Source organism: Rhinolophus sinicus, chromosome 14 (genome assembly GCF_057876585.1).
Source record: "Rhinolophus sinicus isolate RSI-liver-muscle chromosome 14, RSI-T2T, whole genome shotgun sequence".
NCBI classification, from domain to species: Eukaryota; Metazoa; Chordata; class Mammalia; order Chiroptera; family Rhinolophidae; genus Rhinolophus; species Rhinolophus sinicus.
Window position 1 is genome coordinate 155742941 of NC_142514.1, and position 27999 is coordinate 155770939.

Consider the following 27999-nt stretch of genomic DNA (forward strand, 5'->3'; position numbering starts at 1 on the left):
GATATGCCAGGACCTTGAAGTGGGAACTGGGGAGAGCAGAGGCTTTGAGGATGGAGCACGTAGGTCTCCAGAGAGGGCTCTGCATCCTGACCTGCTTATCCACCGCAGTTAATGAGAAGCATATCCGACAGGACAGGACCCAACAGATTATCCTTCAAAGCCAAGCCCGCAGGCCCTCCTCTTCCATTACCTCAGCCCACAGGTACAACTCATGTGGAATACGGATGAGATCCCCACCAATTAGTGACAAGTTATTTAGTGATGACATTAATCTCTGTTAAGATGGACTTTCCAATAGGGCTTTTGCTAAACATAAATATGTGGTCAGAAAGAGGAAATTGTCAAAATGGTGCTGAGTGGCTTCGATGAAAAGGCCGATCCCTTGGCTTTTGTTTTTTGCTATTCAGAGAGTGGAGTATTGGTAAGACGAAATCCTGTTCTTTGTGTTCTTGATAATCTGACACTGGTTGCTAAAATGAAACAGCGTTTATGTGGTATTTATGTTGGAAATTGCTTTGGAAGACCTTGTGCCTGAGCTTCGAGCGTCATGTGGCACCGACTCTACCTGGTGACTCTTTATCATGTCAATCCTCTCATCTTCTTTTATTGTCTATGAAGAACTTCCACTATGTGACATTATCTTGATTATTTACCTGTTTACAGTTTCGTAGTGTGTCTTAGTTTCCCTGACCCATACCTCTCACCTCCGAGGAAGAGTGTCAGTAACTTGAACTTGACTTGTTTTAATGCTGTATCCCCAGCACCTGGCCAAATGCCTGACACAGAGTAGATACTTGTTTGGGTGTTGGTTAAATTAATAATGAATTAACAAATGAGGGAACAAATACTATGCATAAATGGCTGTGTTAGGCATGGGGAAAATTCTGGGACTTGAAGGAGCTGACAACTAGTATTCTTTGCACAGCATTGAAAAGATGGGCATACACCCACAATTCCAAGACATAAAATGCCAAGACCCTAAAAGAAAGAAAGTTAGGTCAACGTGAAAGAGTTTGAATATGGGAAAATGGATTTCCAGTGGAATTGAGGAAGGTAGGATGAACAGTGGTTTGTGAGTAAGACTTTAGATTGAGTCAGAGTGTTGTATTCATAGCCAGATCTTCCCTTGACCAGTGATTTCCCTTTGCCTAAGTTAATTGGCCATGTTGTTCTCATTTGTTTAAAAAAAAAAAGATAGTAATTGACCCTACACCATGGGTTTAATTGAAGTATTACATGGAACGCGTATATAGATTTGTTTGGAACATAGTAAGCTCTCAGGAAATATTACTTAATTATTACCAGCAGTAACAGTAGTTGTCATAGTAGGAAAACTTTATGAAATAAAATTCAGTGAATTCCAACCAGTAGGTGAGAAGACTTGGGTTCTAGCTCTCTCTCTGCTATTTAACTTTGTGACCTTCAGTAAGAACTTTCCTTCTCTGGGCATCGTATAAAATGAGGTGTTTGAACTTGATGGTCTCTGGGTGCTCTCAAAATATAATTGTGTGCTTAGACCTGGGCTTCAAGGGTACACACTATATGTGTATTTATTAGAGAGTATAGTGTGCATGTGGGAGGATAGCTTTTCTTCTGATTTTCTTTTTTTCTGCTCATACTATAAGGTTATTTACTTAAGAGAAAAGGACCTCATGTCTCTTGTGCCCCCTTTACCTCTGCGCACATACAGCCTTTGGGTGTGGAGGAGGGAAATACCCATTGGTTACATGGCTGACTGTTAGGGTCAGAAAGAGCCCCAAGGGGTTTAGGAGAGAGGGAAAGGAAAAGGAGAGGGATCATTCCGTTCTTTAATTTCTAAATTGTCAGTGAAACAATTGACATTGAGTCATCCTCACCCATATACATAATACTTTAGGTAAAAAAGAGGAAATGGAAAGTGAAGGATAAGAAATAATAAGTAGGAAAGGAATGAATAATATTATCAGGCCTGTACTGTGTATTGGGAGTTGACATACAGCATCTCATTTAACCTTTAGACCAATCCTGTGAGATGTGGCAGCGGATGTTTTTAAGGCATCCTTACTTCCGTTTGGATCACGAGGAGGTATTATCAGGGAGGGTTAACCTGTCTAAGTCCCAGAAGTAGGAGGCAGGTTAAAGGTAGAATTGACACCCAGACTGTATGACTCCAAAGCCATCATACTCTCCTCCTCTGGGAGGTGATTATTCTGCATCTTCTCTCCTCACACTCTCAACACTTAGTCCTCTCTCACATTCTCAGTTGATAAACTTGCTTCCTGTCTCACCCAGGAAATAGAAACAATCAGAAGAGAACTTTGCTGGCAACGGTCACTACCTCCTCTAGCCTACCTGCCTGTGGACTGTGGACTCTGCGTTTCCTATTACTATGCATATACCACATGCTCCTGTTTAGGCCACCCCTCCTCCCCTTGTGCAGGGCATTTTCCCTTTCTCCCACATCATCAGTTGTTTTTTCCCTCAATAGGACTATCTCAAGCAGCATAAGTACCTTCCCTAAGCCCATCATACATAAATGAAAACCTTTCCTTAATCCCATATTCCTCGCCAGCTGATGCTGCCATTTCTCTACTCCTTTTTCCAGTAAAAATCGCCAGAAGAGCTAGTGAATACTGTCTTCATTTCCTCCCCTCCCCTTGAATCCATCCTAGTCGGGTTTTGGTACCAGTCAGCATACCAATGAAACTTATTCAAGTCACCAAAGACCTCCACATTGCCAATTCCAAGCGTTAATTCTCAGTCTTTGTCATATTATCAGCTGCACTTGGCATAATTGGTCATTCCCTCCTTGAAAATTATTCTTCACTGGGTTATTGGGCCACCAACAACTGGGAGTAATCTTTTTCTCATTGCTTTTTCTCACACTCTAAATATAATTTATCAGCAAACTCTGTTAATTTTATCTTCATGATGTATCTAGAATCTGACCACTTCTCACTAGCTCTACAAATACCAGCCTGCTCCAAACTACTGCTCTCTCATCTGTATTGTTGTAATAGTTGGCAATAGGTTTCCCTGATTCCACCTTTGCTACATTCCTATTCCCAGGCTATTCTCAACTCATCAACCAGAGTAAATCAGACCATGACAGTCCTTTACTCAGAACTCTCCAAAGCTCTTTCCATCTCACTTATAAGATTGATCATAACATGGCCTGGAAGTCCAAGGTGATCTACCTTCTTTCTGCTTTTCTATCCTCATCCCTCTAACTCTCTTCCCTGCTTCCTTTCTTTCAGCCACACCTGCGTCCTTGATGTTACTTGAACATTCCATTTGCGCTCCATTTTGGGGCCGTTGCATTTGCTGTTTGCTCTGCCTGGAGTAGTTTATATATATACTTTATATATTTTCTTGACTTGCTTCCTCACTTCCTTAAATTATTCGAATGCTGTCCCATTGGTGAAACTAGTTTCACATTGTTCGCCACCCGCGTTACTCTTCACATTTATCACTTCCTGTATTTATTTGTTATTATGTGTCTGTACCTCCCACTCTTCCCCTAAGATGGCAGGGATTTTATCATATCTGTATCTTCAGAACTTAGTGTGTATTAGAAAGTCAATAAATACATGTTGAAGGGAAGACTGAATGACTTTACTGTGTTGCTTCCTTTGTATCTTATGTCACTGATTGTTGAGCACGTTGAGTTATAGATGCAATCGATACAAAACCAAAACAAAACAAAAAAATGAAGCAGATGGCCTTGAGCCACCAAATGGCTGAGCAGTGGACCTGCAGGTCTGCAGGGCCAGAATGATGTGTGTGAGGAGGTTTTGCAATAAATACATAACAGAGGGAGCTGCTGACCTGGTTGGAAGTGGTGCTGAGTCTCTTTGTTGTTTGGGACCTGATCAGTGAGGTGGAGTCATATAGGTGAAGCAGGTGGAATAGAGTAGAAGGCATAGTTGAGGAAGAATACTAAGAGCTGCTACAAGTCAGGACCCATGGTTTGCAAATATTTTATTTTAATATCACATAAACCCTCGAAGGCATCTACCACCTCTTCATTTTTCAGAGAGGTTAAATGACTGTACTAAACTCTCCAAGCTGAGAAGAGTTAGAGCTGGACATTGTGGCACTGAAATCTCATTGGTGGGGTAGAAAAGGTGAGGCATAAGAAAGTAACAATAACATCTCTTCAGATGTTAGTGCGTGTGTGTTCTAATGCACGACACGTATCCAGAATATTTAGATTCAAATATTTACTAAGTTCTTCAAAAAAGCATTTGTCAAGCCTTTTTTTTTTTTTTTGAGCCAGCATTATGCTGTAGGGGACATAGAATTCAATATAAATTATATCCTCTAAGAAGCTTATGGTCTTATTTGGAACATAAAACAACACTCACAGTAGTAGATTGTAATACACAATAGTATCTGATGCAATGCTGAACTGTATATCAACTGTATTTTAAGTGCTACTGCAATTCAGAAGACAGAGAAATCTGTACCATTCATTAGTTATATATTGATTGAATGTGTTTTATGTGTTAGGTCCCATACTAGTTTCTTGGGATAAAGAGATAATGATGATGGTGATAAGAATATTAAATACTTACTATATGATGACGAGCACTATTCTAAGTGCTTTAAATATGTCTCTCTTAATTCTCTCAAGAACAATACAAAGTAGGTACTGTTATTATCTACATTTTTCAGAGAGAAAACTAGAAAGCAATGGTAAAGTAACTTATATGCTCAAGGTTATATTACTAACATGTGGTAGAGTCATGTTATAAATCCCGTTAATCTAGTTCAAAGTAAGGTTCTAGCCACCTATACTAAAGAAAAGTTCCAAGTTCTTAAGGATCCCAGGGTATAGTTGGGAGACAGGCAGGTACATAAATGATTCCTATACCAGTATGGTAGGTGCATGCCACCATTGTATGTTAAAGAGTGCTGTAAGGATACAGAGCTGGTGCTGCTATTAATCTACTTTGAGAGTTACGAGGGACCAGGGGGTATAGGAAAGTTTCGCTCATGTCTCGATTTTTCTAGGAAAAGGGTGATTGCCTAAATCTGAATCTCTCCACATTTTCTCCAAAAACACTTAGAGAGCAGCAAGGAGAACACCTAAAAGGATACATACCCACATTAGCAGCATAACTGGAAGCAGAGGGTACTATAAGCTTCAATGTACCTGAAAATAAAACTTCACAAAGTGAACATAAAAGAACAGAAACTTGTATACAAGACGACTATGAAAAAATGAGGAAATAGTTCAGCTAAAGCAAATTAAAAAAAAATGAATCTCAACATAAAAAAAAAACTAATTCAGTATTCCCAACCTAAATAAAATATTCTTTAACAAACCTTTAGAAATGTGAAAACCCACTTTTAATCAGAAATTCAGAAACTCAGAGTAGAAGTATACAAAAAAACACACAAAAAAACAGGATATGTAAAACATAGGTTGACTGAATTCAGGAAAGAAACAAAAGAGAAAGATAGTATCATTATAGAAATGAAAAATAAATTACCAAAACCCTAAAGGAGAATAAGTTCAACTGAAAGAATTATAAGGGGCAGTGAGGAAAGGCATTAAGATAACCGAGAAAATGAATATGAAATAAAGAAATAAAAATAACCAGGAAAAAAAAAGGTCAATAGATAAGCTGATCCACCATACATAAAATTGAAGTTCCTGAAGAAGAAAAGTGAAATAATTGAATGGAACTAACATTTAAAATTACAATGCAAGATAGACAAAATCTTGAAAAATAACTTGGAGGACTGACAGTTCTTGATTTCAAGACTTACTACAAAATTATCAAAACAGTGTGATATTAGTATAGGATAGACGTATAGACCAATTGAATAGAATAGGTAACCCAGAAATAAACCCTCAAATAGTCATATGGTCAATTGACTTTCAAAATGGATCCCTGCCACTATCATTCAATAGAGAAAGGACAGTTTTTCCAACAAGTGGTGATATAAAAAACTGAATATCCACTTGCAAAATAATGAATTTGGACCCCTACCTTTCACCACATACAAAAATTAATGAAAAGTGGATCAATGACCTAAATGGGAAAGCTAAAACTATAAAACTCTTAGAAGAAAACATAGGGAAAAATCTTCATGACATTGAATTTGACAGTGATTTCTTCGCTAGGAGACCAAAAGTACAGGAAATAAAAAACAATATATAAATTGGACTTCATCAAGATTAAAAACTTTTGTGCCTCAAAAGACACTATCCAAGAGAGGTAAAAGACAGCCCACAAGATGGTAGAAAATATTTGCAAATCATATATCTAGTAAGAGATTAATATTTAGAATAAAGAACTCTTTTAACCTAATTCAACAAACAACAACCAAACAACCCAATTCAAAAATAGGCAAAGGATTTGAATAGACATTTCTCCAAAGAAGGTACACAAATGGGCAATAAGCACATGAAAAGATGCTCAAGATCCTTCATCATTCATACCCATAGGATGGCTATAATAAAAATAAAAAGGAAAATAATGTTGATGAGGATATCGAGAAATTGGAACTTTTGTACATTGCTGGTGGGAATGTAAAATGGTGCAGTTACTATGGAAAACAATTTATTGATTCCTAAAAAAGCTAACCATAAATTATCTTACGACCCAGCAATCCCACTTGCAAGTATGTACCCAAAAGAATTGAAAGCAGACACTTGAACAGATATTTGCATGCCAATGTTCATTGCAGAAATTTTCACAATAGCCAAAAGGCAGAAACAAGTATCCATCAATAGATGAATGGCTAAACAAAATGTAACATATACATGCATTGGCATATTATTTAGCTATGAAGAGGAATGCAGTTCTGATAACATGCTACAACATGGATGAGCCTTGAAAATATTATGCTATGTAAAATAAGCCAGACACAAAACGACAAACCGTATATGATTCTACTTATATGAAATGTCTAGAACGGTCAAATTCATAGAGACAGAAAGATTAGAGGTTAACAGGCTGAGGGGTAGAAGACTAAAAAGTTACTGCTTAATGGTTACAGAGTTTCTGTTTTGGGTGATGAAAAAATTTTGGAACTAGATGGTGGTGGTAGCACAACATTGTGAATGTAATTAATACCACTGAATTGTATACTTTCAAATGGTTAACATGGCAAATTTTATGTTATGTATATTTTACCACAACTTAGAAAAGTTAGTGTAATGTGTCAAAAACCATTAAAATATAACTTTAAATTGATAAATTGCATTGTATGTGAATTATATCTCAATAAAACGATTAAAAAATTATGATGTAAGAAAACAAAAGAAAATTCAAATCTACATATTGAATGAGCCAATTATGAATCTGAGAAAATTTACCTGTAAAGTCAACTCTAAATATATTCTAGTAAAACCACTAATGTTACATAAACGAAAAAATATTCTTATGACTTCAAGGCAAAAAAGACCAAATCACTTACAAAGAAAAGAAATTTAGGTTGGCATCAGACATTTTGACAGCAACATAGAAAGCAAGAAAAAAGTAGTGTTTTCGATGAAACTGGAGGAAAGATAGTATGAGAAAAGCTTCCCAGTTTGACAGCCGAGTTAAGTCTCGGTGTATTATTATACATAGCCAGCTAAGTGCGAGGAACAGGTCTCAAACCAAGGGACCGGCATGTATAAAGGACAGAAGCCAAGAGAGTGCATGAAACTTCCAGACGTTGCAGATAGTTCTGTAGATGATTCTGTAAAGTGACGTGGAGAGACTTCTAAGGCCTTAGATTTCATCAAGTAATTCATTTATTTATTCATTCACTTAATTGATATTTCTTGAGTATTAGTATTAAGTGCCGGCAATGCCCAGTTAGTTAGGTGTTAATGAGAAAGTTGTTAATGAGATCTATCTGAGAAGAAGAGGGGAAGAATAAGGAGACTAGGGCAGTATACATACAAATTTTCGTTTAGGCGTGGAAATGTAGCATGGCTTTGACTTGAGTAATGCTTCAGTTATTTCCAGCATCCTGGTTCAGTTGAAAATTTGCATGTCAACCTTTCCATCCACCTAGTATTATAAGTATAGGTGGACAATTAATCGTATTAAGAGGCAGAGGGAACCAAGCCGTTCATCCAGTGGATAATCATTATACAATCAGAGAATGATGGCTGTTTCCGGAGACTGATCCATTTGATACGAATGTAAAAATCAGTGAAATGAAAACCATTATCCTGGAGCATATATACTGTACCCAGAATTGTGTCTAGGTATTGGGGATACCATGGCAAATAAAAGCTGGTTTCTGCTTTCTGGCTGCCCATAAATTCGTAAATTGCTGATTACATCGCAGGATGTAAGTGAGGTGGGCACCAAGGTGTGGTGAGTGGGCATCCCCAAGCTAATTGCAGTTCCTCATTTGAGAGTATAATTGCTTGACTTTCAGTGTATCTTCCCACGTTTTCGTGTTAGTTAATGCACTTAGGTTGTAAGTAACAGAAATCAATTTGAATAACATAATTTAAAAAAATGGGCCAGATTATAAAACGGTTTCCAGATTATCTCATGGACTGACCATAAGGAAAGGGATGTGCCTGGGTTACTGGGAGGATCTGGAAAACCAACAGACATTCAGGTGGCTCAACAGCACTTTACTTACACTATTTCTCATCACTATTGGGCAATAGTTTTCAAAGCACTTACTGTATAGTAATCTCATTGAGCCTAAAAAAAAGTAGCTGAGTATAGCAGTCATCATTTTCTTTATGTGAAAGGTGAGGCAGTAATCCCAGGAAGATGAAGTGATTTATTCAGGGCCATATCCCAAGGTTAGTGGTTAAACCCAGAATTTAGGGTCAAGGGCTTCTGACTCCTAGATCTATTCTTTTTCCATTAGTCTTCTTCAAAACCTTCTTACTAGTATGCAGAATATTCCTTCTTGTAATTCCCTTGCCTTCTTAATTTTTCTTTTATCATTCACTTTGGTTTTAGAATTAAAGGAGTCACCTGTGTATCCTTAATAATAGGCTTATTTGAGACATCTCTGAAAACCGTCTTTAATTTCCACCCTGTAATCTGAACATGAAGGGGCCACCCGGAAGGGGGATAATTAAAGAGATGAGTAGGAGATCTCAGTCATCTCAGTGATTTTCTTATTGTCATCCATGAAATGGCTTATTAGAAATGGGCCATTGTAGTTTAAATGATCATACAGAGTTTGAAAAGAATTTGAAACCATCAGACATTTTCTGAACTTGGCATTGTAGCTTCATTGTTTTCCAAACTCCAATTTCTCCTCCACAATGAACAATAACTTTTTGATTAAACAGCTGGCAGTTTCTATTGAATGCCTCACATTTAATGACAAAAGTCTTCCTTCAGAACAGGAAATTTTATCTAAATTGCTTTGCTCTTCTTCAGTGATTGTGAACTTCTAAAGTCTGACAGGACTGATAGCATGAAAAAAATAAAATTTTCTCTCCAGAAGGTGATGATTACTTTTTAAAAGAAAGAGCCCCAAACTAAATGAATAATTCAGTGTACTTGCTACAAAGCAGAAGTCAAGACACGCAAGCTGTCCTCTCTGTAAACATTATTAAAAAACAATCAAGTTTGTATTGACACATTTATATTGGGAAGACGATAGACAGCAGTTGAGAGAGAGAGAAAAAGCCAAACAAACATGAAAGCACCACTTAGTAGTCCAGGGTCTTCTTCACTAGTTTTGTTCTTACTCGGGGCAGCTTCCAACAGTGAGTGCCATGTGCTCAGCACTCTGCTGCGTCCTTTACCTGTTAATTAGTATCCCAACCTCAATCCCTTCCTGCCCTCTTGCTGGCATTTCCTGTGGCTGAAAACCAACTGGAACCAAAAGGAGAGGGAACCTGTCAGTGTTCTTGTTTATAAAACAAGAAAAAGAGAGGCAAGGAGTATATCTAGAGGGGGTAAAGAGAGAAAGCTCGTTCACCTAATTTGTATTTCTTCCTAGCATTTGCCATTATTTGAAGTTATAAAGTTATTTGTTGACTTGTTTATTGTTGTTCATCTACACTATAATGCAGGCTCTGGGAGGCCAAAGATACAATATTATTCTTGTCAAAATACCTTTAAAAGTGCCTGTCTATATCATCCATCCATCCTTCCTTTCTCTATACAGCTGTTAATGGGGCATGGCCAGGAGAACTTTTGTACATCTTTAAATGCATCACAATAAGTTGGGATGCTGAAGGAGTTTCCTTTGTACTCTTATTTGTTTTTTATTCAAATAGAAAAACCTCTAGAAATGGCCCCACAGGGTAGAATGTGTCTCCTATTCCTGTCACTCTGCTTTGGAGATTGCCTAAGCAAAGGCCCAACTGCTTGCTTCCTAGGGTAGCTTGGCTGCAGTGGAGTGGCTGAGGCAGGAGCTCCTAGTCAAGCTGGACTTCACTGCTTGAGGGCAAACATTGCCTAATAAGGCCTCCTTCAGGAAGTCTTTTACAGCGGGGCCAGGCTGGCACCTGTACGTCTAATTTTATGATGGGCCTAGGAATCTGTAGTTTTGAAAATCTTACTATTGTAATAGACAGCCAGGTTTGGGAACTGTCAATGGGCCTTATTGGTGCTTTCCAAGGTCGTGAAAAAGTGAAAAGGTCAAAGAATATGGATCCTGGCCTGAATCCTGTGGGATGTCATCGTTTTGTGTGTGGGAGGTGTTCTGTGGTTGTATCAGGAATTCATGGAGAGAGAGAAAAAATTTCCCCTGTCCCTTAGCATACCTGCTAGACCCTGACATATTTCACATGGGTTGTTAGGAAATGGTCAGTTATCAGGCCTTGGGGGAGACGTCCATTTGCTCTGGGAAGCTTTAAAATGTTACACGAGGATGTCACCTACACTCTAGGCATGACAGATGGGTGTTGGATGTTTAATGTAACAAGTAGCAGATGGAGGTTGGTTCAGAAGACCTTCAATGTCCTGAGAGTTCTGGTTATCAGTGTGTGCTTTATAGGGGCAGCAGGCTTTTGACTTGTCGTAACACTTCAGTCTTCATCTACATGAATCATAAGATGAGGTTACACTAAATTATTACCCACTTATGAGTATCAGCAAATATTTGGGAGACAGATAGCCTGGGGTATCATTGAACGCTGTTAGCAGCACATTTTGTCTGAACACCGGGGAAAAATGAGACCAGTGACTAAGGCTTCAGTGCGCCATCAGTGCCCACACCCAGGGAGTGATATGGGAGTCTCTTACTTTTCACTTTCCTAAGATTGCTGCCTCTAGGCTCCTCTTTAATAGAAATTATAAAGCTGACACTGGGTGCTACTTTCTAACCAGTTGAGCCAAGTGGCTTAGATGAGGCTTCTGCTATGTTTTTCTGAGAATAGTTCAAATTAAAGTATCCTTTATATTGTTCCGTGAAGATAAGAGCATTGTTCTGACCTAATAACATGAATAATGTTCCATTTTAAAAAAGCATTTTAGAAGGTATAAACATACTTTTATTTAGATGATCTCTTTTATGTTTATCAAAAGCCTGTGCAATAGGTATTGTTATTAAAAGTTTATGAGTGAAGAAACTGAGGGCTCAGAGAGTTTCAGTAACTTGCCCCAAGTCATAAAGTGTAAATAGTAAAGGTAAAAAGCAAACAGAGGTTTTCTGACTCTGCTTCAATGATCCTTCTGTATGTTACACTGTTAATGTAACCCACTGGTTGAATAGTATTTGACTTTTTAAGAGATGAATCAATAGGGGATTATAAGGCAATATGGCAGGGAAGATATTTACATCTGGGTTTGAATTCAGGCTTCACCATTTACTGAGTGTTATCAGGAAAGTCACTTAACCTTTGTGAGCATCTGCCGATTGGATATAGCAATGCTCGCCTTTACGGTAATTTCAAGGATTATAGAGTCTGGAAAGCTCTGGCATATAGGAGGTACTCACTCAAAGGCAGGTCGTAACTTTTGAAGCAGTCTGTCTCTTTGAGTCTGAGGTTTGTTGTCCTTGCCAAGTGATCCTCTGTCATCTGCTGGGATACCCTTCCAAGACTGGAGCTTTACTGATGCCCAAGGTTGTTCCTTCCCCGTGATTTCCGACTGTTAGCACATTCTTACCTTGAGCCAAAAATGCCTCTATAGCTTACACTTTGTTGGTATACATTTTACCTTCTTTAGCTACATAGAACAAGTCCAATCCATCTTCCACATGACAATCCTCCAAATATTTGAGGATTTTGTCATGCCATCCCATAATATTTGCTTCCTCAGACTGAATATCCTCTGTTCCTTCAACTAGTCATTATTTGATTTAGCTCTCAAGGCCCTCACAGTCTTGCTTGGTTCTTTCTATAGTGTATATGTGTATCATCTGAGAAGTTCCTACAACTAATATGATTATGGGTCGACTGACTCAAATTAGAATGGGATCATCTTCTTCTCATGGTACAGTTTAAGATCACAGCATCTTTTTTGACAACCTTATCTTAGCTCACAGTTGATCAAATGGCTATTTTTTTTTTTTCAATATGTATTTCTCTTAAGCCTTGGGTCTCACATGCTGTCTTTGAGAAGCATAGTCCCTAAGCATGGGACCGTTCCATTTTCCATGTTAAATTTTATTTATTTTATCTGGCCCTAATTCCTGCCTGTTAATGTCTCTTTTAATCCTGGTGGTATTTTCCTAAGTCTGTTATGACTGAAATAATCACACCAAGTTCATATTCTCCTGCAGATTCAATAGGCACATTTGCTCTTACACTGCCAGAGCATAGGTCAAAATGCTAAATAAGGCAGACTTATGTGAGCCGGTTGTTTGACCCTGGCCAGTCAGCATCATGTTGGGGTGATATCCAATATCATGAACTTTAGGCAGAGGAGTGTTGGTAAGAGGTAGTGGAAGAGAGAGATTAGGGGCATAAAATATGGCGAAGACAGGCAAGTACCTTTGGTATACAGATTCAGATGAGAGAAAATGGACATAAAATTTAATTGCTAGGCAAGAAAAAGCGTGAGTTTGACAAGTGTTTTCTAAGTGGATGAAGCAGCTCACAGGAGGATTCGACCTCTGGGAAGGCCTCTCCTCTCTTTGGAGGGTGTTCACACCCTGTTCTGGCAGCAGTATTTGCTAATCACGGTCGAACACAGCTGCCTCCTCATTTATCACAATAAGGGCATCTTCCTCCAGATTTCAACTTCACCTTCTCTTTGCTGTTTGCATTTTTATTTCCCCTCTCAGCAGCCAGCTGCTAAGGAACAGGTTGGAAACCTGCTGAGCTCCACTCTCGTCCTCCCGCCGGAGTTCTGCATGGATTTAGGTCGGAATTCAATTCTTCCATGTTGAGGACACACTGTATTCGTCCTTATAATGCCTCTCCTCGATTACAGTCTGTTTCCTCCTGTACAGCGCTACAGGTGCATTTTTAAATCTTGTCATTTGTCGAGTGTCAACTGGTTTTGTTAAGCAGATTGGTAGAAGGGGACCGCAGAACTCTTTGTTGGGGGAGTTCTTTTCATTTCCTTCTGGTATATAAGTCCTGTGTGATGTGTATTCCGTGTTTGCACATAATTAACAACAGCCAGGCCATTGACATGGAAATCCAACAAATAACTCATCAGCATACACAGTTGCCAAATGCTCCTGTCATACTGAGTAAAGTAAGCTTCGAGGAACTGTTTTGTAGATTTCCATGAACCACAGAATGAATGCTCAGTTTTCAGGGCCAAGAATAATTAGGTGTCCTTTGCTTTTCCGGTGGAAGTGAACAACTTTGCAATTTTCACATCTGTGAGGCCTAGAGGGGGCGGATTGCATTTTATCCCTGTTAGCGTCAGGACCTGTGTGCAGGTCACCCACCACCATGTTAATGAGGGGAAATAGGATGGGAATGGCCTTGTGTTCTGTACAGGGAACTTTCTCCAACAAGTACCTTGATATTCACTAGTGCCAGCTAGAAGGCAGTGACGATGAGGCTCTTTCTAGCAAAGGAAGGTCATTGCAACTTTCCTCCTCAGGGAGAATGTGAATGCTTTTCTTTAAGTCTAGTCAAAGCCCAAGATAAACCTTTTCATTTAGCCATCTCATTTGGGCTTCGTATTGTCTTATTGAACAGCGGCATAATACATGTCGACTCACATGGTTTACATTGGGAATTCATTCTTTGGTATAATTGGGAAAGGTACCGTGGAGTCCTTCAGAGGGCTTTCTTCATCCAGGTAAATAAAAATCCAATATTCTTTCATAAGTAGTGTTGTTGAATCACTGTGTCTGCTTTGTGTTGAGCTTGGAGGGCTTTATCTTTTAAAAGAAAATCAAGTTCTTTGTAGAATATTGACCAGTTTTTAAGCAGATGGGATATTTGTTAGGGAGGGCATTCTTAACCAAAGTCAAGAATAAACGGAGGTTGTACCTTGTGAAGAAAATTTCTCATGTGAGTCCTTGATTCAGTGACTGACTTTTACAAGGGACATGTCAGCTACTCTTGCATTGTTCATTTCTCTCAAGCAGTTTTTATATTTGACTGGATGTTTAATTTTGCATGGTATTGAGATACCATTTAAAATAATGCTAGCTACTAATGGCGTGCAAAATTTTCACAGTTCTCTCAAAACTGCTTAATAGGCAGCGCCTTTGAGTTCAAGACCTAGAAACAAACGTGACAAAGTGAGAATTGGATTTTCTTTAGCCAAAAGAAAGGGTAGATTTTAGATAGTTGGGTAAATACATTATTTGTGTCAGATAATCTGTGGGACTGTGATAAATGTAGGCTGATTATAATGCAATCAACTTAAGCAGTAAATTGTGTGCTTATCCAAAGAACTGTGCTTAATCTAATTAATTTCAAGTTGCTGACTGTTTCTCTTGCTCTTTCAGAAATATATCTACATGGTTTCCCTGTTAGTTGTCTGCCTGACAGACTCAAACTTGCTGTCCCTCTCTCTTTTTTGGATGAAAAACAGTGATAAGTATTCATCTTGCTCGCTCTTTCGGGCTTCTTGTGTAAATCATATGAGCTGGGAGCGGTGGAGGAAGACACCTGAAAAGGGTTATCATATTTCAGTCATTTTCACTGACTGTATTTTCCTCAGGATTCTCTGCATAAAGTGTCACATTTGACTGCCTGATTTCTCAGTCTGTGTTATTCAGTTTTGCGAATTGCTCAGTATAAAGCCTTTGCTGTAGTACTTTAAGGCTTGTATAACTGTGTGACTGTAGCCCTCCCATTCTGAAGATAGTATCAGGGAACATTCATTCACTCATTCATTCATTCACTCACTCACTCACTCGTTCATTCATTCATTCACTCATTCATTCATTCACTTATTCATTCATTCACTCACTCATTCATTCATTCAATAAATAGGTATATGGGGTAGGCACCTTTGACTAGGCACTCCTCCAGGTACTAGAGATACTGACATGAAAAAGATAGACAAGGTCCCTGTTTTCAAGATTACAGTCTGGTAGGAGTAGGCAGTCAATCAAGAAAGAGCTAAGATAATTTTGGAGAGTTGTTTGCTTTGATAAGGGTACAAGAAGCTAAGTGATGAGTGGTTAGAAGTTACTTTATCTAGGATAGTCAGGGAAGGTCTCAGTGCCAGAGACAACTGAGCAGGTGCAGGGGTGTTGCAGAGAGGGCTCTGTTTCCAACACACTCAGCAGATAATGAGTGGTTGTGGCAGTCAGGTACCATGGTTATAGGCACAACTCGAGCATAAAAGTGCTGGGTCCAGGGGTACCAGGAAACACCAGTTCCTTCTTCCTTGGCAGGGAGGTCTGGGAATGCCAGCCCAGCTCAGAGCAGAATCTTAGACTCCAGTGGGGAGTGCGAGGGTACAGGCTCGTACGCTGAGAGTCTGGAGGGCTTGTGCGAATTGATCATCCTGGTGGGGAGGGTCTCAGAGATCCATGAAGAACTAATATGTAGGGCAGTCAAGATATATAAACCCTAATATGTAAGAGATGTAGAAGGGCATTCTGAAATAAGAACATAGAGTGAAGGCCTCTGCTCACTGCTGATATTTCATTTTCCCAGAAATGTTATCTACGGATTGATTAAATCCCGTTATGGTCCCAAACAGACCCGGAAAGTACCTAGTACTGGACTGCACTAGGAACAGTATCCTGTCATACTTTACTTATAAAAGCGCTGTACTTTTGTGAGTGGTTTGGTGATTGTGTGTCTAAACACAGTCTAATAAATTATAAAATATTTTTCTACCTTTTCTTTTTTTCCTGAGACCTTCTCCAATCTTATGTGTTTATGATGAACTTTCAACAAATTCAAACTTGTAAATGTCAAAGAATTAGATGTTTTGGAAGGATGTAAAAGATATTAAATAATGTGTTTGCTTAGAATTTGAGTAATTTATACAGAAAAGGTTGTGATTTATTGGAAAGAATTAAACGAAGCTAATGAATAACGTTTTAAAACTAAAATAATAAAAATGCTGGAATTTTAGATGTCATAGAAAATATTGTTTGTCCTAAAATTCTCTTTTTTAATCCAAAATTTAGTATCTAAATAGGTTGTCAGTTTGCTCCATAGTTTTAATCAGGTTAAACAGCAACAGAAATTAATGCTGTTAATTTTTTTTTTCTGTTGCATGTTCACTTGTTCTAGCTTTTAAATATGTGAAAGGTGAAAATAAACTTAGGGCTTTTAAATTTTCAAAGTGGTGGAAGGTTATGAGAAAATAGACACTATATGCTTGCATTTTAACATTGAAGTCTCACACCCATGTGACAGTGATGTAATTCCTTTAAATTATATCCCGAAGCACAAGCAGTGTGGCACCTAAGATGCTGGTAACCACATCTCAGTGGATTCATTTGGCATGAGACACAGCCAGAGGGCTGGAATGGGTCAGATGACCTGTGCAGTTCTGCATTCTCAGGCACCGGTGAGTTTTCTAGAACAGCAGCACCTACTGTGTTCCAGGGGCATTACACGTATTTCATGTAAGCCCCACTGCAATGCACACAGTCAGCAGTAATATCTCCATTGTTTTTTAAATGAGGAAGCTGAGGTACAGAGAAATCAAATAACTTGATTAATAGTCAGATAGCTAGTAGAACACAGAACTGGAGCATGAACCCAAATCTATTTTATCCCAATTCATGTCGTCTCTGCTACACCACATTATCTCTGATACCTCTTGGATTTGTGGTCATGAAAATGCAATGGTCACCTTTCTGTTTTTCAGTGGGGTATGTATTTATTGGGGTAAATACTATCAGCTATAACTACAGCAAATCTCTCTATCTCGGGGTTGACCTAGCATTGCACTTCTTGCTTATGTCGTATGTCCAGCTAACAGGTGCATTGGCATATCATCATTTAGGCATCCAAAATCCTTTGTCTGGTGGCCGTGCCCCCCTCCTAGCCCTCCGTCTTCTCTAGTCAACTGAAAGAGAGTGAGAGAGAATGTGAAAGATTCTTGAGGGAGATACTTTTTGGGGAAGGTGCAGGGCTAGACGTGGTGCACGTCCCTTCCACTCACATTTTATGGCCGTACCCAGCTGTGAGGGAGGCTAGAAATGTACTGCAGCTGTGAGCCCAGGAGGAAGAGAAAGTTGGTTCCACGAGAGCGAACCAGTCTTGGCCATGTACGTTGGCACATGAACTTGTTTCTCCTTTTCCCTTCCTGATGAGTAAAGGAATTTTACTTGATTTGAGTGCGTAGCACTGATTTGGAGGTCTGGGTTCAAATCCCAGCTCTGCCATTCTCAAGCGGCCTCGCCACCGACATGTTATGTAACCTTGCTAAGCAGGCTCACTGGCCCGATGGTGATAAAATGACAGTCAAGTGAATGAACCTATGGAAAGTCCTCAGTACAATGCTTGATGCACACTGAGTGCTATATAAGTGCTTGCTGTTATGTCTGAGTGTCAGCTTCACTTTATTCTTCATTCAAAACTCAGCTCTAGGGTCCCCTTATTTGGCAAGTCTTCCCTATGGCAGACAGAATTCTGTTTTCTTTCCCCTCTGCTTCCATAGATCGTTGTACTTACTGAATTACAGGGTGTGTGCGTGCTTGTTGCCTGCCTGTCTGCCTCAGGCACTTGACTTGAGGGCAAAGACTTGGCCGAATTCATTCGGCCTGCATGTGTCTCCATGGGCAGCACAGTGTCACACACATTGTAGAGAGTCAGGTATTTGTTGATGTGAAGGAAACACCATTAACCAGCATACTGGACTATCAGTATTTCCTGACCACACTGGAAACCTAGGAGTTCACTCTATTAGCTTTGCCTTTTCGTTTGACTTGACTTGGGTGATACTAGACGTAGGTGACAGACTGCTGTGTCCTATCTGCCAATTTTCGTAAGCCAGTGCGCCTAAACTGCACCCTAGGATTCAGTAGCCTTTCCCCAAGATTCTGACTATATTCGTCTGGCATGTTGGTAGAGGGATACAAATGTGGTTGTTATTTCTTAGTTTGTGATATGTTGTTAGCATTAGTCTGTGTAATTTCCATTCATACAGTCATTCACTTTTTCTCCCTTCACCATTCCCGCTTCCTTAGGGAAACGCTATCATATACTTTGTGGAAATCTTTAAATTTGTATGCGTCCTTGGCTAAATAGATATAGGTGCAAAATTGTTTTGCATGTGTGTATTTTTAGTTTACTACATTGCAGAACTTTTTGATTTTTACCCTATTTTTAAAACTTTATTTTAAAATAATTTTAGTTTTATAGAAACATTTTAAGAATGATATAAAACACAATCATATACTCTGCCCAGATTCTGCACTCTTTCTCTCTAAATAATAATGTATGTTTTATATATGTATGTACTTATATTTACACACATTGTTATTTTGAACCCTTTGAGAATAAGTTGCAAAAGTCATGACTCTTTACCCCTAAATACTTCAGTATGTAATTTTTAAGAACAAGACATTTACTTATGTATATACCACCCAATTCTCAAAATCAGGAAATTGAACATCAATATAATACTATTATATAATCTACAGTTCCTAGTCAAATTTCACCAATTTTCCCACTAATGTCCTTTGTGGGTTTTTTTTTCTTCTTGCCCCCAAATCCAATCCAGGATCCTATCTTGTCTATAATTTTTATGTCCCTTTGGTCTCTTTTTAATCTGCAGCTATTTCTCAGTCTGTCTTTATTTTTCATGACATTGACTTTTTTACATTTTAAAGAGCACAAGCAGTTATTTTGTGAAATGTCCCTCAAATTGTGTTTGTCTGATATTTCCTCAGGATTAGATTTCTTCTGTGTGGGTTTGTTTTTTCCATACTATGTTTTTAAGGTCTCCTCATTTTCCTGTATCTGGATCCATTTTGTTGATTCTGCTTGTTGCATGGACTTCTCTAGTGAAGACCACCTCTTGGAGTGCATTGGCGGGGCTGCCAAGGAGACAGCAGCTAGCAGACTTTCTTTGGCATCGGGAAGGGCTCCTGAGAAGACTGTGTAACACTGGAAATCAGCATGCCCCTTTAACACTGGGCCTGTGGGTCACGGCCCTGCTTAAGCTGCTAGTGGGCCTCAGATGTTTGCTTCCTTAGCTATTTCTAACTCACAAGGACTGATGATGCTTAGAAGATGTGGCAGGATCTTTTTGATTGTTCCTTCTTTATTCTCGCACTTAATCAACATTGATGAAGGGCCCGATCTTCTCTGCTCATTACGTTCACCTTCTAGCATATTGAAAACCAAAAAGTGTTTGCATTGAAAGCTCCTCTCACTCGGACAGATGCAAATAGTTTTAAAAGAGGGTAAACATCAGTAAATACTTAGGCAACATTTTCAATTCATTAGCAAAACAACCTTATAGAAAGTTATGCTTCTGCCTCTTCACCTAAATACAGTAATTTCCGTTTCTCTCTGGCCTCCTCGGAAATTCCCCAACATTGAACATAATTTTTGCGTCGTTATCTCCACAGTGCATAAATAATTGTGCATTCTACTTTCCTCCAGTGAAAATTATTTTGTATGCTTTCCCATATTTCACGACCTGCATATTTCTCACTCTTAATGACTACCGTAAATTCTATCAAGCTGATCTTCTGTAATGTATGCATCTCTCTTATGTTGTAAATTTGTCTGCTTTCTAATTATTCCCTAATATTGAGAAAAACTTTTTTTAAGGAACCATATAGCAGGTTCTTGTGTTACAGCAGTCTTGACAAACTGTTTTACTTAAAGTGGTTCATTCTAACAGACAAAAAAACGGTTGAATTCCTGTGGAGAAAATCCAGCCTGTCTTTTTAAAGGGAATTTATTTTTCTTTGCTTATGCCTTAAGCCTCCATTTGTAATACAAAGATAATTAGTAGAGAAGGACCTGATGTATTTAGAGCTTTGTCAGTTGAGTACCTTGCGTGGATTATTAGAAAATAGCATGTTTCCAGTGGGGAACAGGGGAGTAATGGATGATGTGGCTAAGATATAAGGTTGTGGCGTGACAGCTCCTACCTGCAAGAGTCTCGCAGTCATTCACGTGCCTTGACACAACTGGACAACCTTTCATTTCTACCACACTTTCCTTCTGAGAGCCACCAGAGGAATCCCTTACCCTCTGGCTGGAGGTGGTCAGTTCCATCTCAGCAAGGAGGACTGATTACTTGCTAGGCGTCTGGACCTACCTGGAGATGACTCTTCCTGCCGCTCTTCTGAGCAAAGTCTGAGAAATACAAGGAATGGATGGGGCCATCACGAGGAATTGAAATTCTGTCTCACCCCACCCAGAATCTTCTGAGCATCTAAGGACGTGTTCAGTTCTCATCCTTCCTCTTCTCAGAGCTCAGGTGCTGGGAGGTGCTTGCCAGGGGTGAGGTGGAGGCCCGTGATCAGAAGGTGATTGCAAGGACTATTTCTAAGGAAAGCACAAATCTAAAGATTTGTGACTAACTGGGGCTTGGTAGGGCAGAACATTTGCGATAATTCAGTTGTTCCGTAGGTTTCTTCAAAGATCCTGGGGCTGTTGTCACCTCCATATTAGTTATATGTCTTCATATATCGTATATGAAGATAGAGCATATGAAGAATTTCTTCATGTGCTGAATTTTATCTTATGTTTGCTCCATGAGGACAGGACTTTGTATGTCTGTTTTATTCCTATCTCTCCTGTTGCCTTGTGTGGAGGTCAGGGAATAAAAAGTGCTCAATAGATATTTGTTGACTGGATGATGACGATGTCAGTACCTTGATTTTGTAGACTAAGCATATTGTCATCCGGGCAGCTGCTACTCACTTGGTTAGAGAGGTTCAGCAGGTTGCTGCTGAAATGAGTAGCAGCTACATAAGCCAAGCTAGGGACTAGGAGAGTGTAAAGTAAGGTACATGGGCCTTGGAGCCAGGCAGCCGGGGATTCTCATCCCAAATGTACTACTTCCTGACTGTCTTCACTTGGTTGACCCGGTTAGCATCTCTGAACCTCAGCTTTCTTACCTATAACGTGGATGAAACTTGACTCACAGGGTTTGTGGGAAGTTTATTGCTCAGAGTAGACACTTAAAAATGTTTCCCTCTTCCTGCTTCTCCTGCTCAAAAGGTGGAGATAGAAAGCCTGGCGGGGGCTCAGATAATTTGTCCAAGTGTTGGAGATCATCGAGAAGGTTTGACCACTGGTTAACCTGCTGGCTGGACCCAGGCAATCGGAGGCAGCACCCCCTCCTGTCTTTGAAATGTACATTCTGTGCCTTGTTCCCATGCTAGCGCCACTCAAGAATGTAGCCTTGAGAGAATAATGTGTTAGTGAGGCCATCTGGACTGTGTATGTGTATGAACCCCATTAGGGCCTCTATATAAACTTACGATCCTCGTGGGCAGGCGTGGAGATCTACTCCTTTGGTGGCCGCCTGACACACGCTTCCTATGAAAGTAAGTTCCCTTGCTTATTAAAACTGCCAACCACCAACCTGGAGTTGTCCGCCTCTTTCTTCAATTTTACTTTGCCCACTGTGTATGGGAGCCAGTTTTGAATCTCACCCAGGGAACTCTTGGTGAAACAACACCATGTGTTGTCAAGAAACAGATCTTTACATTCATGTTACCGACCTGACATTTAAAACATGCCACGTAATTGGCTCCATCTCTGTAGCAGCAGCCATTGCCATGAGTACTTCAAACAGCATGTGTATTTGGTGCTGCATTGAGCCTCTCCATTAGTAACTGTGTTCTTTGCTCTTACAGGATTTATGAACGTGTGATAGACCCTCCCGAAACCAACCTTCCGCTAGGAAGCAATTTATGGCTTGGTCAGCGCAACCAAAAGCATGGCTTATTCAAAGTAAGGACTACTTTCTGTTTTTGCCATGTGTTTTTTTTTTTAATGTGCTTCACATGCGTTAAATCATTCAGTGTTTATAATTTTATGAAGTATGTGCTTTGAAACTCTCTGTTAGGCAGAGCATTAAGTGATTTGCCCAAGGTCACACAATTCACCCTGTGGCCAGGTATGAATGTTGCAGAATGCAAATGATACTAAAAATGTTTCTCATTAACCTAATTCTGGAGGACTTAAGGTAGCCGTTAAATTGGTTTTCGTTCTTGTAATGTATGTTGAATCACTTTGGTGTGTAATACGTGATAGGAAACAGATCACAATGTCTATGAGCTTTGGTTTTCTTATCTATAAAGAGGATAATACAGTAACTGCATTGTTGTACCTCATAGAAACAGCAGGATACAGTGATAAAATGAATTAAAGAAGTTAGACACATGAAATTTTAAGATAATCTTGTTCTTCAGCAGAATGGCACAGTTTTGCTTTTGGCAATATGTTAGACTATATATTTTAAAAGTCCTCCTGCTTTAAAATGCCTGTAAGTGCTGGATAGCATAGAACAAAATCTTTTGAAAAGATTCATCATTGCACTTAAATGAAGAGAGGCCAAATATACCAAGGGAAATGAAAACCTTAGGGATATCTGCCAGTACCAGGAATTTAGAGACTTAGTTCCTTATTTATTTATTTATTTATTTATTTATTTATTTATTTAAATAAATATAATTAACATATAACAGTGTGAAAGCTTAAGGTTTATAAAGGGTTGATATGATACACATATATTGCAAAATTATTACCACCGTAGGGATAACTAATTTTACCATTGCATTACATAATTACTATTTGTGTTTTTTGTGGTGAGAACATTTAAGATGTAATGTCTTAGCAACTTTCAAGTATATATACAATATTATTAACTATAATCACCATGCTGTATATTAGATCCCCACAACCTACTCGTATTGCAACTGGAAGTTTGTACCCTTTGACCAACTTTTCCTATTCCCCCTGCCCCAGCCCTGGCAACCACCATTCTACTCTGATTTCCCATATAAGTGATATCAACCAGTATTTGGCTTCCTCTGTCTGACTTACTTCATTTCCCATAATGCCCTCAAGGTCCATTCATGTTGCAAATGGTGGGGTCTGTCTTCTTTCTCGTGGCTGAATATTACATACCCACACACACATACGCGCGCGTGCACACACACACACACACACACACACACATCTATCTCACATCTTCTTTATCCAATCATCTGTTGACAGACACTTAGGTTATGTCCATGTCTTTGCCATTGTGAATAATGCTGTAATGAACATGGGGGTGCAGATACCTCTTTGAGGTAGTGATTTCATTTCCTTTGGTTATCTACCCGGTATGATATGATTCAATACTGCTTTCCATAGTGACTGTACCAATTTACATTCCCACTAACAGTGCACAAGGGTTCCCTTGTCTCCTCATCCTCACAAAAACTTATCTCTTGTCTTTTTGATGATAGTCATTTTAGCAGGCATGAGGTGATATCAGGTCGTGGTTTTCACTTGCATTTACCTGATGATTAGTGACAATGAGCTCTTTTTCATCTACCTGTTGGCTATTTGCCTGTCTTCTTTAGAAAAATGTCTATTCAGATCACCTCCCCATTTTTAAATCAGATTTTTTTTTGCTATTGAGTTGTATGAGTTCTTTATATATTTTTTGATATTAATCCGTCATCAGATATACAATTTGCAGATATTTTGTCCCATTCAGTCAGTTGCCTTTCATTTTGTTGATGCTGTTGTTAGATAGAAGCTTTTCAGTTTCATGTAGTCTCACTTATTAATGTTTGCTTTTGTTGTTTGTACTTTTGGTGTCATAGCCAAAAAACAAACAAACAAACAAACAAAAAAACCCAGAACACTGTTGCCAAGATCAATGTCAGGGAGCTTTTTCCCTATGTTTTCTTGTAGAAGTTTTATAGGTTCTGGTCTTTTGTTTGTCTTTAATGCATTTCAAATTAATTTTTGTGAGTGTTGTAAAATAGGATGTCTAGTTTCATTCTTTTATATGTGAATATCCATTTTCCCCATCACCATTTATTGGTGAGACTGTCCTTTTCCCACTGAATATACTTGGCTCCCTTGTCAAATATTAGTTGACCATATATACGAGGGTTTTTTTTTGGGGGGGGAGGGGCAGAAGGAAGGTTTCTTGATTCTGTTTTGTTAATTTGTGTGTTTATCTATTTTTATGCCGGTACCATACTGCTTTGAATACTTTAACCTTGTATCGACTCCATCTCTTAAAGGACTATTTTGTAATATTGCATTGCAAGGATATGGATGCAAAGAGGGGAAGAATTTTTGACCGTTTAATAACCTATTATCCAAATCAAGATAATAGAAATATTATCCCCTAAAAATATCAGTGGAATAGGAGAATCCCAAAGACACAGAGAATGTCTTAAAAGTAGCCAATGAGAAAAGGCAAAATTTCCACAAAAGAATAACATAGATTGAACAGCTGGCTTTTAAACAGTAAATGCAGAAGACTGAACATAATAAATGTTTTCAAAGTTTTGAGAAAATAACTCCCAAATGTTGTTGCATACATCCAGCTTAATTATCATTTGAGAATGAGTGTAAAATAAAGAATTTATAGAAAAACAAAACTCTGTTTATGACCAATAGATCTCCATTAAAGAAACTTCCCAGAAGAAAGAAATATAGTGCAAGGAGATTGGTGAATAAATAAATTGTTGAGAGCCTGCACAAACTGGATAATCATTGTTTAAATAATAATAATGCCTAATTTTGCAAAAAATGAAATTCAAAATATTAGACAACAATAAAATGAAAATAGGGGATGATCTAATTGAAAGTGTTATAAGGCCTTGTATTGGTTAGAAAATGAATAGAGAAACTGATTAATTTTAGACTAAATTTGCATGTTAAAAATTTAAACCAACACTGAAACAATAGGTACACTATTTAATTCCAAATTTAAGTATGAGTGAGTGAGGGGACTTTTAAAAAGTTCTATCAACCCAAAATAAGGCAAGGAGAGAAAAAATGTTTAATAGGATACCATAGACATCATTCCATTTCACAATATTCATTACCAAATTTCAGTGATTTATACTCCAGTTAAAAGTCAGACTATTATATTGGATTTATAAAACTCAAATTCTGGTATATATTGTTTATGTTAAAACAATTGAAAAATCAGGATTCATAAATGTTGATAGTGAGGTGGAAAAAAGAAGGGGGAAAAAAAGAAATAGGCCAAACTAAATATGAGACTGCTATAGAAGCTAAGGCCATATCAATCATAAAGACCAACAAGTTTACCACGTGATGATAAACAATTCTAAAGCTGCATACACCTAACACATATCCATTGAGGTGTTAGAGCATCCTGGGGAAGGATACTCTTCTCCCTGCAGGGGGCTGGGTCAAGGGTATGTCCATGGGGAAAGAGATCATCTTGACTTCTCTTTCAAGCAAAATCAATTCCAGGGGATTATAGATATAAATATGAAAGGTAAAGCAGTAAAGCTTAAAAACATAGCATAGAAAAATATCTTTATGATGTAAGAAAAATATTTCTCAAATAAGAGGTAAAAGTAATAACCACAAAACAAAGGTTGATGTATATTCCAATATATTCAAACTTGGAACTTTTCCCCAAAACACATGACTTGAGACAGTAAAGGGACTTGCCATAGAATAGGAGAAGAAAGTAGTTGTAGGCTACAAAGACAGAAATGGGAGAAATTTAATGAGTAAAGTATCCAACTTAAGATGTGAGAAAATGAAAATCAGAATAAACCAAAAGAAAGTAAAAGACATGAAAACAGAAGCACATGAGAACAGAAGTTGATAATATAATGAGTAGGATACAATAGAGAAAATCAAGAAAGCAAAAATTTGGTCATCTGGAAGTTTGAGTGAGAAAAAATACGAGAAGGCATAAAAACAGGAGAAAGAAAAAAAGCACATAAATGCTGCAAAAATGAAAACAATAGTAATTAATCATGTATTTCCAATTTTATGCCAATACAATGCAAGATTAGAGAAAAATGGACACTTTCCTAGCAATACATAAATTATCAAAATGAACTTCAGGAATGAAAACTCAATAAAGTACGATAAAGAATTCATGATTTGAAATCTATTAGATCAGTTAGCTTTTGATGCATAGCAAATCAACTCAAAACTTAATGGATTGAAAGAACAACTATTTACTTCACAATTTTGTGAGTTGTCAGTTTGGAGTGCGCTTAACTGAATGCTTGTTGTATTCTCAGTGGGTTTACTCATGCATCTTTTGCTAGCTGCGAGGTTTTCTGGGGACTGGCAGTACTAGAATGGCCTTAGCTGGGATGTCTCACCTCCGCTTCATGTGATCTCTAATTTCTAGCAGTCTAGCCCAAGCTTCTTTACATGGTGGCTGAACAGGGCTTCCAGAGCTAGAGCAAAAGTGTGCGCAGCCTTTTGAATCCAAGCTTGAAACTTGCACATTATTGTTATTCATAATATTGGTCAAACCATGTTATAAGGCAGATTTAAGGGTATGGGAAATAGACTTCACCTTTTTATGGGATGTGCTGCAAACTCCCATTGCACAGGGCAACAGTCCAACAAGAAGCAAATGATTGCCACCATTTTTGCAATTTACAATGTCTCTCCGCCAAATAACTGCTATGTTGAGACAATTTTACACACAATTATAATCATATCCAAGGAAATGATTCTTATCTTACGTAAACTCTAACAGAGAATAGAATAAATGAGAACGCTACCCATCTCATTCATGGGAATAGTGTGACCTTTATTCCCTATCAGACAAGGACTATATGGGAAAGGAATTGTATAGTCCAACATGCTTTTGAATACAGATTAGATTAAAAATTCTAAAAAAAAAAAAAAAAAAAAAAAAAAAATTAGCAAACTGAACATAGTAGTGTGTGTGTGTGTGTGTGTGGGGGGGTGTATGTGTGTGTGTCAGTGTCAGACCAAGTTGATTATTTCAACAATGCAAATCTGTTTTCATCATCAATAAATTTATTAATATAATTCACCACAGTAAAAAAAAGGAAAAAAAATCCTATGGTCAATTCAAGAGGCAGAAAAAGTACTACATAAAATTCAATACTGACTCATGTTAAAATACCCTTAGCAAAATAAGAATGGAAGGAAACTTCATTAAACTGATAAACAGTCCACAAATGAAACACACATAAAAAACATCATACTTACAGTTTAAATATTAAGAGAATTCCTGTTAAGATCAGGAGTCATACAAGAATCCTTTTAACCATTGTTTCTTTTCAGCATTACACTGTAGGTTCTTTTAGCACCTACAGTAATAAATAAATACAAGTAACAAATAAAAACCTTAAGGATTATAAAAAAGGAAAATGTGATTATTCCCAAATTATGTAATTGACTACATAGAACCACAAATTATTAGATTTACCAAGATTGTTCAGAAAGATTGCTGGATATAAAAACCAAAGACAAAATCAATTACATTGCTGAAAAAAAGCAGCAGCAACAGCAACAAAAATGCAGTTAAATAGAATATTTCATTTACAATATCAAAAGTGTATAAAGTACTTAAGAATAAATTAAAATATACGCATGACAATTATGGAACAAATTATAAAATTTTATTAAAATTATTAAAGAAGACTTAAATGGGAAGAGGTTTACCATATTCTTAGAGAAGAGGCTTAAAAATAACAAAAAGGTCAATTTTTCCCAAATTGATCTTTAAATTCAATGAAGTTGTAATAAATTCCCAACAGAATTTTTTTTTTCTGATGGAA

The 27999-nt window shown here is 38.1% G+C and overlaps 1 protein-coding gene across 2 annotated transcripts in view; it reads left to right on the plus strand.

Moving 5' to 3' along the window:
* The window catches only part of NELL1 (neural EGFL like 1), a 761225-nt gene that overhangs the window by 123391 nt on the left and 609835 nt on the right, over window positions 1-27999 (plus strand). For both annotated transcript variants that reach the window (XM_019742633.3, XM_019742632.3), the window contains exon 5: window positions 22081-22177. In XM_019742633.3, coding sequence (XP_019598192.3) covers window positions 22081-22177 — 97 coding nt within the window. The remainder of the gene's footprint in view (window positions 1-22080; window positions 22178-27999) is intronic.